This window comes from Tamandua tetradactyla, chromosome 13 (genome assembly GCF_023851605.1).
Source record: "Tamandua tetradactyla isolate mTamTet1 chromosome 13, mTamTet1.pri, whole genome shotgun sequence".
Taxonomy (NCBI): Eukaryota; Metazoa; Chordata; class Mammalia; order Pilosa; family Myrmecophagidae; genus Tamandua; species Tamandua tetradactyla.
Genome location: NC_135339.1, coordinates 67,306,505 through 67,320,805, shown reverse-complemented (window position 1 = coordinate 67,320,805; position 14,301 = coordinate 67,306,505). Strand labels below are relative to the sequence as shown.

Genomic DNA, 14,301 nt, shown 5'->3' with positions numbered 1-14,301 from the left:
ATCCAGCAGATCCAATAGTGCTGGAAGTGTCAGTGGCAAATAGAGATGCTGTTTGGAGCCTTTGGCAGGCCCCTACAGGAGAATCACAACACAGATCCTTAGGATTTTGGAGCAAAGCCTTACCATCTGCTGCAGATAATTACTCTCCTTTTGAAACAGCCTTTGGCCTGCTACTGGGCCTTAGTAGAGACTGAATGCTTAACCATGGGCCACCAAGTTACCATGAGACCTGAGTTGCCTATCATGAGTTGAGTATTGTCTGACCCATCAAGCCATAAAGTTGGGCGTGCACAGCAGCACTCTATTGTAAAATGGAAATGGTACATACGAGATAGGGCCAGAGCCGGTCCTGAAGACACAAGAAAGTTACATGAGGAAATGGCCCAAATGCCCATAGTCTCCACTCATGTCACATTACCTTCTCTTTCCCAGACCAGAGCTATGGCCTCTTGGGGAGTTCCTTATATAAGTGAATTGACGAGAAAGAGAAAACTCAGGCCTGGTTTACAGATGGTTCAGCAAGATATGCAGGTACCACCCGAAAGTGGACAGCTACAGCACTACAACTCCTTTCTGGGGTGTCCTTGAAGGACAGTGGTGAGGGGAAATCCTCCCTTGGGCAGAACTTCAAGCAATGTACCTGGTTGTTGATTTTGCTTGGAAGAACTGACCAGAGGTGCGTTTGTATATTGACTCATGGGCTGTTGCTAATGGTTTGGCTGGATGACCAGGGACTTAGAGAGACCATAATTGGAAAATTGGTGACAAAGAGGTCTAGGGAAGAAGTATGTGGATAGACCTTTCTGAGTGGGCTAAAAACATGAACATATTTGTGTCCCATGTGAATGTGCACCAGAGGGTGACTTCAGCAGAGGAAGGTTTCAATAATCAAGTAGATAAGATGACCCGTTCTGTGGATACCAGTCAGCCTTTCTCCAGCAACTACTGTCATTGCCTAATGGGCTCATGAACAAAGTGGTCATGGTGGTAGGGATGGAGATTATGCATGGGCTCAGCAACATGGACTTCCACTCATCAAGGCTGACTTGGCTACAGTCACTGCTGTACTAAAAGCAGTGACCCACACTCAGAGACCCACACCCACCCCCGATATGGCACCATTCCCTGAGGTGACCAACCAACTACATGGGGGTAGGTTGATTACACTGGACCACTCCCTTCACGAAAGGGGCAGTGATTTGTTCTAACTGGAATAGACACATACTCTGGATATGGGTTTGCTTTTCCTGCATGCAATGCTTCTGCCAAAACTACCATCTTTGGGCTTACAGAATGCCTTATCCATCATCATGGTATTCCACACAGCATTGCTTCTGATCAAGGAACAGAAGGAATTTCACAGCAAATTTCCTTCACAGCAAATGCAGTGCAGGAATGGGTACACACTCATGGAATTCTCTGGTCTTACCATGTTCCCCATCATCCAGAAGCAGCTGGATTGATAGAACAGTGGAATGACCATTTGAAAACTCAATTTCAGTGCCAACTAGGTGGCAATACCTTGAAGGGCTGGGGTAATGTTCTCCAGGAAGCTGTATATGCTCTGAATCAGCATCTGCTGTATGGTGCTGTTTCTCCCACAGTCAGGATCCATGGGTCCAGGAACCAAGGGATGGAAACGGGAGTGGTATCACTCACTATTGCTCCTAGTGATCCACTAGGAAAATTTTTACTTCCTGCCCCTGCAACCCTGAGCTCTGCTCATCTACAGGTTTTAGTTTCAAAAGGGGAACCAGGAGAAACAACAATGATTCTATTGAACTGGAATTTAAGACTTCCACCTGGTCACTTTGGGCTACTCACGCCCCTGGATCAACAAGCCAAGAAGGAGATTACATTACTGGCTTGGGTGATTGACCCTGACATTCAGAGGGAAATAGGACTGCAACTACACAAGGGAGGTAAAGAAGAGTTTTCTTGGAATATAGGAGATCCCCTAGGGTGTCTTTTAGTACTACCACGCCCTGTGATTAAAATCAATTGAAAACTGCAACAACCCAATCAGGCAGGACTACCAATGGCTCTGAAACTTCAGGAATGAAGGTTTGGGTCACCCCACCAGGCAAAGAACCACGGCCAGCTGAAGTGCTTGCTGAGGGTAAAAGTAACATGGAATGGGTAGTGGAAGAAGGTAGTGATAAATATGAACTACAACCACATGATCAGTTATAGCAATGAGAACTGTAATGCTGTTCTCTTCATGTTTATACTATTTAAGTTGTAAGATATCAAGTTTAAGAATGAATATTACCCAAGTACTTGTACCCTATTCTGCAGAGATTTAATGTGTTTCCAGTTATATGCAGGACAGCTGAGTATTGTTAGGTGAAAGAAAAAATGTGTGTTTTATTGTTTTTTTAAATTTAGAAATTAGGTATGGTTTAAGGTGATATAGATAGCTGCCAAGTTGACAAGGGATGGACCGTCATGGCAGGTTCATTTGTCAACTTGGCCAAGTGGTGGTACCTGTTTGTCTAGTTGGTCAAGCGCTGGCCTGTCTGTTGATATGAGGACATTTCATAGAATTGAATCATGAGCACATCAGCTGCATCCACAGCTGATTCCATTTGTAATCAGCCAAGGGGAGTGTCTTCTTCAATGACTGATGCTTAATCTAATCACCAGATGCCTTTTAGGGAGGATTCAGAAGAGACAGGCTCTCTTCCTGCTTTGGCCACCAAGCCTCTCCTGTGGAGCTCATCCAGACCCTCCATCAGAATCATCAGCTTCATGGCCTGCCCTGCGGATTTTTGGACTTTGTGTTCCCACGGTTACGTGAGACACTTTAATAAATTTTATACTTGTGAGTGTTTCCTGTTGATTCTGTTCCTCTAGAGAACCCTAACTAATACAGCAGGGGTGAAAGGAATTTTGCCTTGTTCCTGATCTTAGGGGGAAAGTTTTCAGTCTTTCACAATTGAGTATGATGTTAGCTGTGGGTTTTTCAATATGTCCTTAATCATGAAAAGAAGTTCCATTTTTTTCCTAATTTTCTGAGTATTTTTATCAAAGATACTAGATTTTGTCAAAAACTTTTATGCACCAGTTGAGATGATCATGTGTGTACTTTTTATTTCCCTTCATTCTATCACTATGACATATTACATTGATTTTCTTCTGCCTCACCAATCTTACATTCCTGGGATAAATCCCACTTGGTCACAGTATAGAATTTTTTTTAAGTGCTGTTGGATTTAGTTTCCTAATATTTTTGCATCTATATTTGTAAGAGATATTTGTCTGTAATTTTCTTGCGATGTTCTTCTCTAGTTTTGGGTATTAGGGCAATACTGTCTTCACTGAATTATTTAGGAAATGTTGCCTCCTCTTTGATTTCTTTGATGAGCTTGAGAAGGACTTAGTGTGATTTTAATTTGTATTTCCTGAATGGCTAATGATGTTGAATAGTGTTTGCTGTGCTTTATTGGTTGTCTTTATACCCTCTTTGGTAAATTTGTTACAATCTTTAGTCCATCGTTTTAAAATTGAGTTGTTTCTTTTTAAGTTCTCAGAATGTGTTTTATATTCTGGATACAAGTCACTTGTTGAATATGACTTTGTCGGATATTAGTATCTTAATACTGTCTTTTAATGAGCACAGGTTTTTAATTTATCAATTAAATTTAGTCCAATTTATCAGGTTTTTAATTTATCAATTAAATTTAGTTCAATTTATAATTTTTTTTTTAGAAAATGTAAATTTTTCTCTTGGTGTTCCATATAAGAATACAATGTCTAACAAAAAGCTACAAAGATTTTCTTCTATGATTTCTTCTACAAGTTTTATAACATTATGTTTTACAATAAAATCTATGATCCATTTTGAGTTAAATTTTGTATAAGTTGTGAAGTATAAGTTGAAGTTCATTTTTTCCCACATAGATATCCAATTGTTCCAGCAACATCTATTAAAAGAATATCCTTTTCTCCACTGAGTGTTTATACCCTGATCCCTTGCTAAATTCACTCATTAGCTCTAGGAGCTTTCTTGTAGATTCTTAGGGATTTTTAACATAGACAAACATCTCAGTAGGAATAAGGACAGTTTTATTTCTTCCTTTGTAATCCATATGAGTTTTATTTCTTTGTCTACTCTCTCATTTCACTGGCTAGGACAGGACTTTCATCATGATATTAAATAGAAATGATGAGAGTGAACACCCTTGCCTTTTTCCTGATCTTAAGGGAGAAACATTCAGTCTCTCACCATTAAGCATTGTACTGGTAAATCTTTTATGCATGTCCTTTATCAGAATTTCCCTTTATTCCTTGTTAATGAGAATTTTGGGATTTAGGTTTTATTCTATCACTAACTAGATGTCTGAATTTGGACAAACTAGAATCTAAGATACCATGCAAGATAAATGCAAATAAAATACACAACGTACCTTTTTTGTAACTATCAATGAAATGTGTGTATATGTGTGAGTGCATATGTGTGAGAAGGCACTCTTTACACACCACAAAAGAAAGGCACCATGCATTTCATTAGGGCACACAAAATAAAATTTCCCCAGGTTAAAGTAGTTTTGCTATATGTTTTTGCTGAATAAAGCTGAATTGGAGACAATTCAGTACATGGATAGAAAATGCTTTTCACTGTAGTTTAATGGAAATGGAACAGAACTAGAAAATGGAGGAGAATTAATATATAATGTGCTTTAACCAAAGTGTGACATATGACATTTATCTCTATTATATTTCTGCCTATTTTTTTCAATTCTTGAATGCTGACAATAGGCCAGAAACTGTTTTATATGTTTTACATTTTTGATATCATAATATTTCACAGTCATCCTACACCATAGACCATATCCCAATTTGGACCAGAATTCTTGAACTTTCATAAAATACTTTTTGTTTAGCTGAAGGAGCTAACAACAGTAAAGAAGGTATGATAGGCCTAAGGTCACGGGGCCTGAGGACCCACTTTCAGAGTTTTAGTGAAGGAATTCCTCCACTGGATAGAAAGCCAGACCATCCCAAAGAGTTTCCTCCAACCCTAAAAATACTACAGACACCTTAGACCACATATGGCTCAAAAAGGTCAACATAGGAAACAAAACGAAGGCAGGGGGTTGGCCTGATAATTGGACAGTGGGTCATTTTTTTAAGAGCTATTATCTGCTCTCCTCTTATGTTCCTCCAGATCCCATTATCTCATTCCCACAATTCAGTCTTCCAGATTTTTTCTCAGCAACAAGAGCCAGATTCTGAATCTAGCCTTCATCACCCTCACCATCAGTGACTTTGTGTGTATATGACATGATCTCTTTAAATCTCAAATAGTTTTTCTGATTAAAAAAATGGTCATCCTTACTTGTCTCATGCATTTATACAAGGATCAAAGGAGATGGAAGGGGTGGGGAGGGAGGAGGAAATGTTGTTGTCTAACACTTTTAAAAATAAAAACAAAGCAAAAGCAAATAAAATACTTTCCCCAAAATATATGTTTCTGGTGGGCATCTCTTCTATATATTTGGCCTAAACTGTAGCTTTCTCATGGACAAAGCACATACAGTTTTACTTAATGTATTCTGAATGCTACCCCAATTCCCATGGCCTGATCAAGACTGAATCTCTTTATATTTGTATGGAGTTTTATAGTTTCTATTACATTTCACTTCCATTTGGTCAGCCCCATAACCCTGTGAGGTAGGCAAGGATGAGTATTCTCAGATCACAGGGGAAGTTAGAGCAGAGATAGGGCAGAGGGGCTACTCCTGGTCTCTTGGCTAGTGGGTGGCACTGCCCAGGACTACAACTCATAGGCAGGCACCTGGTCTGCAGTATTCTTCAGCCACCACTATTTCTGCAGATGATTTGACTCTATCTTGTTCCTTAGGATATGCTAATTTTACTTTAGTATAATTACTGTGTAATATGGTTTTATTTTTCTTGGAAAGAAAAGAGCTCTATAGATAAGATCAACACTAGGAAGAATAAAAGTCTTAACATTGTGTAAACTGATATTATATTTCATATTCTGTATAAGATGTACATGGATGACCAAGGTATAAAGGGATCATATGTTTGAAATCTTGGGGTTCCAACACTAGAACAGGACCCTTTGTAGCAGGGACAATGTCAGCCTTGCTCTATCTCCAGAGTTCATAAAAATGCCTGGCACACTGTAGGCCTTTCCTAAATATATCAAAGTAGACAAAAAAGCAGTTTTAGAAACAATTGCCCAGTTCTTTTTTTAGATAAGCTTAATTACTAAAATCGTTCATTTTTTAAAGTATGTGGTCCCAGCAATTCACCACACGAATGCAAAATTCCACAATGAGCTATGGACATCCCTATTTAAATTATACTGAAAATGTCACAAAATTGCCAACAGGAACCTCAAAATTCATCACATTAACTCATATCCCCAGAAAAGTCATTCCTGAGGGTTTATTTCAATGAAGTATCTCCCTCACGAAAGTCTCTCCTCCCCACTCAGGAAATAAGGATGGATATAGTAGTAATGGAGCTTAGGGCTTTTCATCTTCCCAGACCATTAAAATGCTAATTGGGAGAAGAGAAAGACCTGCAGCCAGATCTCCCAGGGCCTAGCCCAGCTCCCTGGGTACCAGTCTGGTGACCGCAGCACTCACGTCCATCTGATGTCCGCACCTCCATATGCACCAGATCAGCCTCCTTATCCAAGCCGGCCACCGACCTAGGGAAGGAAGGGAGAGACAGAGGCTCAGTGACCACATGGATGGTGGACAAAAACGTGGGTAGTACTTGGGGCCATCAATGACTGGGAGGTCCAGTTTTTCAAGGGAGACTGCCCTGCACTGTGGGGACTGACAGAAGACGGCCACTGGCAACCCTGGCAGTGTGGCTGTCCCATTACCTGTCACCTACAACGGTTGCAAAGCCATGAGTTCTGGAGCAGATTTTGTGAATCAGTGACTCAAACCAACGAACAGAAACATACAGAGTAACACCAATGTTGGTATATGTCCACACCCCTGTCTTCTTCCCCCCATCTCATACCTCCTTAGAGCTTTTCTCTTCCCCATGGTTTTTCAGCCCCTCCATCCTGCCACGCTTTGCTTCCACCACCTCCTCCTCATTGTCTTCCCAATTGGAACATGCTATTCTCTGCCATTCACTGCCCTCTGGGAAGGTAGTTTAGCCTCAGTCTGGCTTCAAGCCACTCTTGCCCTCCTGAGTTTCATCATTTATACCCTTCTTTCCTCCTGTGTTGCCTATTCTGAACTCTGCCCATAATCATTATTTGGCAGCAGAAGTTCCAAACTTAATTTGATAGGGACAAAACTCTGATGGTTCTCAAGGTGGGAAACCTTAAAAGTCATTGGCCAATGGCCCTTTGTGGGAAGCAAGAGACTAATGGTAAAGCCCCAGTCAGATGTCTCTTGCATTACACATCCAGGCCAGACTAAGACTCAGAAAGTCAATTAAAACAACCAACCCAGACATTAAAACTTTCATGCACTGGCGAACACATAATCCTCACTCTCCACAGCATTGTGGCTGTGACTCATAGTTCATGTACTGTTTTGTTTTGTTTCTTTAACTTTTTTTATTGTATAGTAAACATATATACAAAGCAAAGAAATAAAAAAGCAATAGTTTTCAAAGCACGCTTCAAAAAGTGGTTATAGGACAGATCCCAGAGTTTGTCATGGACTACCATAAGATCCTCTCATATTTTTCTTTCTAACTGCTCCAGAATATAGGAGGCCAGAGGGCTTAAATACTTTTTAATCATCACAATCGACTTTTTCCCCTTCTTTTTTGTGAACAATAACACATATACAAAAAAGTGTATTTTTTCAGACTTTGACATGGATTACAGTTTCACAATTTTAGGTTTTTACTTCTAGCTGCTCTAAAATACTGGAGACTAAAAGAGACATCAATTTAATGATTCAGCATTCATATTCATTATTAATCCCTACCTTCTATGTATAATTCCACTATCACCTTTGATCTTTCAATACCTCTCTTTGGGGTTGTTTGGGCTATGGCAATTCTAAATTTTTGATATTGGAAGGGTCTGCCACTAATATGGGATAGGGAGATAGAACTATCTGATGTTCTGGAGAGGCTGGGCTAGGTTTCAGAACTTATCTGGACCAGGGGCCCATCTGGAGGTTATAGGTTTCTGGGAAGTTACTCTAGTGCCTGGAACCCTTGTGGAATCTTATATATTGCCCTAGGTGTTCTTTAGGATTGGCTGGAATGGTCGTGGTTGGGGGTTGGCATGTTATGATAGGTAGCAAGGTCTACCTGAAACTTGCATAAGAACAACCTCCAGAATAGTCTCTTGACTCTATTTGAACTCTCCCTGCCACTGATACTTTATTAATTACACTTCCTTTCCAGCTTTTGGTCAGGATGGAATTGTTGATCCCACAGTGCCAGGTCTGGATTCATCCCTGGGAGTCACCTCCCACAACCCCAGGGAGACTTTCACCCCTGTATGTCATGTCCCACCCAGTGAGGAGGGCAATGATTTCACTTGCAGAGTTGGGCTTAGAGAGACTGAGGCCACATCTGAGCAACAACAGAGATCCTCCAGAAATAACTCTTAGGCATGCCTATAGGTAGCCTAAGCTTCTCTGCCACCTACATAAGCTTCATAAGAGTAAGACTTGTGATCGAGGGCATGGCCTATTGATTTGGGTATCCCTAAAGTTTGACATAGTATCAGGGGATTCCCTCATGGCAAAGTTTAATAGTTCCATATTCTTTCTCCCCACCTCAGGGAACTTGCCAATACTTTTTGATTATCTGCTTAATATACTCTAGGAAGTTCCCAGGCATTACAATAATCTATACAGGATTAAAGCACCTGTTTCTTATTCTGTGCTTCCTGTGTTCCAGTTGTTCAAATGAGCTATACAGATAGGTTGAATTAGATTATGCACTACAGAAAATTTCAGTTCCAGATCAAATAAACCTTTGTTTCATTAGTCTCAAAGAGTATGTGTGGTTCTAAAATATAGACACTGTCTTCCTTACCCCTATGTTCTGAATTACTTAACCGCAATCTGTTCAGCTTTGTTCTTATTTCTAAATATTAGGTTATATATATATATATATAACAGCCCCTCAAAATCCAGAAATAATAATCAGCACTGTGGACTTAATGTGTCTGCTCTAAAAGCTTACAATCTAGGCCCATTTTCTTATAAACATTTTTAAAGGTGCCTATATCATTGTTGTTTTTGTTTGTTTGTTTCTGGCTTATTTTGTCTCACCAAATGTCCCACATGTTCATTCACATTGTTGCATGACTTACGACATTGTTCCTTTTTGTATCAGCACAACCTTCGTTCATAAGTATACACCATTGTTCGCCAATTTACTTCCCTATCAGCGCATCCTTCAGCCACCTGCATTCATTAGGTATCATGTATAGGGCCCAAAGTCCACAGTCCATCAACATTCTCAAGTTTAGATAATTCATTGTTCCCAAGAGACAGAAAACCAATAAATACACCCTCACCAAGTAGGAAATATAAATCTCCTCTTAAATGTACTGCTATTTTAAATATCATTCTAACATAATCAGTTTTCTGGTTTTCCAGTCCTCAATAGGTAAGAAATAGAAACTTAGAAAGAGAAAGTCAAACTGAAATGATGAGCAAATTCAGAGACAGAAAGTAGATTAGAGGTTACTAAGAGAGAAGGGGGCTGGGGAGCTTCTGTTTGGGGTCATGAAAAGGTCTTGGTAATGGACAGTGGATAATGGTAGCACTACACTGTGAACGTAAATAACACCACTGAATTATATATTCAGTGGTATTATTTGGTAAATTTTGCATTATATATATAACATTTATATACGCATATGTTACCACAAAATATTCTGTCCCTATATTTTAAAAAATTATAAGAATCAACAGCTGACACCCAGACAGCAAAAGAAACAGAAAACCTAAGAAAAATGAACCTAAGAACTCAAAACACAACCATACACACCACAAACGCCTACACTTCTCACCAGCCATGTGGGCATTAATGCCATATAGTACAGTTCAGAGCCTGCCATTTATTCTGAGGAGCTAAAGGAATTCAAAAGAGGAAACAAGGGACTAATGGTATCCACTGAACTGTGTTTAAGAAATTAGGGTTGTGACTGATATATTTTAGAAAAGAAAATACTAAAGAAATTATTAAACGATTACTTCTTGAAAGGATAAACATTAGTTACCTAAAATGTTCACTTATATAAAATATGTCTTTATACCAAAAGAAGCTAAATAAATGAGGCACTCCTCTAATGCCATATTTCCCCCTGATGATTATTGATATACACACTTTTTAAATTTTCCATCATCTTATTAGAACCTAACAGCAAACTCATAGGGGAAGGAGAGCAGGCATCATACCTTATATTTAAGTGAAGGGGAAACTGAGGCATGGAGAAATTGATGTTTGCCTAAGGCCACACTGGGACAGGCCAGAACTAGACAGATGCCCTGGCTTCCTGGTCTGGAGAAGTCCCTATCCTTCACAGCTCTTCTTTCTGCATGTACTGTCCTTGGTGTCCAACTGTCTCCCTGTTCCCTTCTTCTCCAGCTAATTCTGCAGCAGGCCTCCTGGATTCCTTCATCTCACTGAAAGACCCCTTCTCTGCTCCCATAGTCTCCTTACCTCTGGGGTTCTCAAGTCTTGTCACTCATTAGAGTGACCAGGAGACCTTCAAAACCTCTCCCCAGACCAATTAAATCAAACCATTTGGGGATGGGTCCAAGGCATTGTCATTTTTTTGTTGTTGTTTGTTTGTTCTTTGGTTTTTTTTTTCCATTGGTGTTTTTTTAAAGCTCCCAGGCAAGTTCAGTGTGCCACCAAGCTTGAGAACCAAGTTCTGCATGGTTCGATCACATCACTTATGTAATTGCCAAGTCACTTGTGTCTTCCCTACTTGGATGTAAACCTGAAAGAAGTAGGACCCAGTCTCATTTATCTCTGAATTCTATGTGCCTAGTATGCAGTAGGTGTCCAGTAGTAGGTGCTACCTGTGTGCTTATTGAACTAATATATTAAGGAATTAATAAATAACCCAATCCACCCATGATAATGCCGACAATTCAGCATGGAATTCACTGGAGGCAGGAGATAGAAAGCACATAGACTCTATTTACACTTTCTCTGCTCTGTGATCTCCCTGTTTCTTTAAAAGCAAGTTGGTTTTCTCAGGTTTAGTGGGTTTTCAAGCATGGTTTTCCTGCTTTCTTCCTTCCCTCTACCTAAAGTCACATACATCTTTAAGGCGTGAAATCACTAATCAAGTCCACCTGGAAGCCCCCCCCCTTGCCACTCCATCTCAGGCGGAATCTCTCCTTTACGCTTATAGAGATCTCAGAAACTGGATCATACACCTCCAGCATTCGTGTGGTGATTAAATTGATTGTTTGTTTCTCTTGAGTTGGACTTGCCTTGCTAGAGTGGATACCTCTGCTTAGTTCTGCTTAGCACCTCTTCCCTTTCCATCCTTTTGTGGCACTCTTCTCCCCACTCAACCATGTGCTTTTGGCCAGAGTGGCAACTCAGAGTAGCCCATCCCTTTGAATCCCTAGAATGGTGAGGGTCCACCTTCTTGGCTATGGTGATTGGCATATGCTGGCAGGAAAGAATTGTTGGGAGCACTGTTTCTAATTTGATAGGAAAAAATGATGGGCTATATAAAGAGAAAGATAATTGACAGTGTGACAGAGTGTCTGACAGATACACAGGGAGGGAGAGAGGGATATAGGGATCGTGGTCAAGAGAGGCAGAGAAGAAGACAGAGAGAAACACAGAAACAGAGAGAGGGGAAGACAGAAATATACACAGAAGTGTATTAAGAAACACAGAAAAAGACACAGAGACACAAAGAATGCACATGTGCATGGACAAATGCACACACATCTGGAGAATCCAGTCACGACTTCACACAAACAGACAACAAGAGAGACAGCTAGAAACACCTGAAGGCACTGAAGTCTGATTCAGTATGAACAAGTCATTACTCAGTCTTGTTCCAACTTTGCAACCTGCTCATCTACACAAGCCCACACCTTTGTTTGCAAGGGTGTTTTTTATATTTATTTGCTTGAGTCATCCATAATAAATAGAATGATTCTTATTAATATGCACCCAATCAGACAGTGAGCTTTTTAATGGCAGAGACCCTGATTATCTTTGCTCAATATTTGCCACAACATGCAGTTCAGGATGAAGCATACATTGTAATTAAATAAATAATAAGGGTACAAGATTTGTATTTAAAATCTGCTCGATTCTTGAGTCCAGTGGGGAAGAGATTAAGCCACTGAGATGTCCATTTTGGGAAAAATAACTTGGGTGCTAACAGTAAGGAGAGCACTCCTCCCGCACAAGGTGAGCCGTGGTCCTGGCCCAGAGCAGAGAGATGCTGCTACCCAGTTTTTGCAGAACTAGAGGTCTCAGGGCTTCTCGACCTCACCATTACTGAAAATCTGAGCCAAATGTTTATCTTAAACATTATCAACTGGTGCTGCAAAAGGAAAAAAAAATCTATGAGTGGCCTAGATAACGTGTGACATGGCTTCCTCTTGGGGGCGTTTAATGTCATCATTAATTTGATAATTAAAGAGCCCAACAGCAGGGTGAAGATCATCTGAAAATCTGATGCAAAGGGGAGTAATTATTCTCAAAATTGGAGCCTCCAGGGAAGAAGCAGGACCAGCTCCTAATTCCAGATTCTTATAGATGTTACACACGGAAGAATCTGAAACAGGATCTATCTAGTCAAAGGGGATTTCAAACTTATTTTTAACAACTTAACCCTCTTTTCAGTCTTCAAATCCCAATATGTACGATAGGCCCAAGAGGAACTTCTTGAGAATCTGACTGGCTCACCTGACATGACAGCCCCCGGGAGAGCTGAGTGCAGCAGCCTTTGAAACACCGTGATATCATCCAATCCCTTAATTTCATAAACCAAAACACTGAGCATCACACAACTATTGAAGACACACATTAGTTTGTATTGAGTGGAATCAACACTCCACATAACAATTGGATTCCTAGAATTTTGAATTTTCAGCCCTGGCTGAACACTTGGCTGGTAGGAGGAAAGAGCACAGCTAAACTCTTGCTTATTTTTCACTCCTTGTGATTGGATTTCTAGGGCAAAAAACTTTCCTAGGATTTAGAAAACTGGAAATTGTAGTATGCACAAGGGAGGTGTTGAGGGTAAAATGCTAATAAGGCCAAAGTACAAATGTTTTACAGACTTATTAGCTAAGCATCTAGAGTAAACAATAATCTTACCTCAATGCATTTTTCCAATTCACAGGCAGATTTCTCTCCTCCATCTGCAATGTTCTTTCTAGCTCTCTCTCTGCATATTCCCTGTTTATTGACCAAGCTCAATATCTGCCTTTCGTAAAGGCTCTTCTGGTACTCACTGATCCATTATAACTGTGGTCCTTCACCCTGGCTGAATATTAGAATCACTTGGGGGAACTTCCTAAAATTACTAAATACCACTGCCCTAGCCCTACCACCAGAAATTCTGCTTTAGTTGGTCTGGAGCAGGCTCTCAAATTTTAGTGAACGTCAGAATCATTTTGAGGGCTTGTTAAAACACAGATGCTAGGCTCCATCCCCAGCGTTTATGATTCAGGAGGTCTGGGGACAGGGCTAAGAATTTTCATTCTTAAGAAGTTTCCAGGTGGTGATGATGAAGATGATGAAGATGATGATGATACAGGGATGACTTTGATAACCACTAGCCTACAGTCCAGTCTGGGAATCAATATCTTCTAGGTGATCCCAGGGAGAGCAAAGTGATTAGGACTCAGAATCACTCATTAGAGGCCCAGACCACTACACTCTCCTCGATCTCAGCCTGAAACAAGTTCTCCTTTCCTGATCCTCATGAAATGATGGAGTTGAGAGCCTGAATTCAGGTACTACTGGGTACCATTACGCTGATAGTCCTCATATACCTCAAAATCCAAACTATAACGGAACACATTTTGCCCTTCCCCCAAATGCCCCAAAATGGCACCACCTCCTTTTCCAGTTTTGGTTACATTATCTCCCCTGATTTCTAAGGTTATCTTGGTTAATATGATAACAAGATGTTATCACCATCCATTCACTTCCCTGACCTGGAAATCTCAAATCTCCCTGAACATCCTTCATTCATTCCATCTGATCCTCTGAACCCCCAGGGCCAGCCACCAACACCCACCTGATCCCGAGGCCACGTTTATTATGTTCAGGAAACTTCCTTCCCAGCCACATCCTCTTTATCCCTGCTGGCACCTCCTTAAACCA

The 14,301-nt window shown here is 40.4% G+C and overlaps 1 protein-coding gene across 3 annotated transcripts in view; it reads right to left on the bottom strand.

Annotated features, from left to right (window-relative positions):
- Positions 1-14,301, bottom strand: part of SORCS3 (sortilin related VPS10 domain containing receptor 3) — a 603,968-nt gene that overhangs the window by 155,926 nt on the left and 433,741 nt on the right. For all 3 annotated transcript variants that reach the window (XM_077125964.1, XM_077125965.1, XM_077125966.1), the window contains exon 6: positions 6,624-6,688. In XM_077125964.1, coding sequence (XP_076982079.1) covers positions 6,624-6,688 — 65 coding nt within the window. The remainder of the gene's footprint in view (positions 1-6,623; positions 6,689-14,301) is intronic.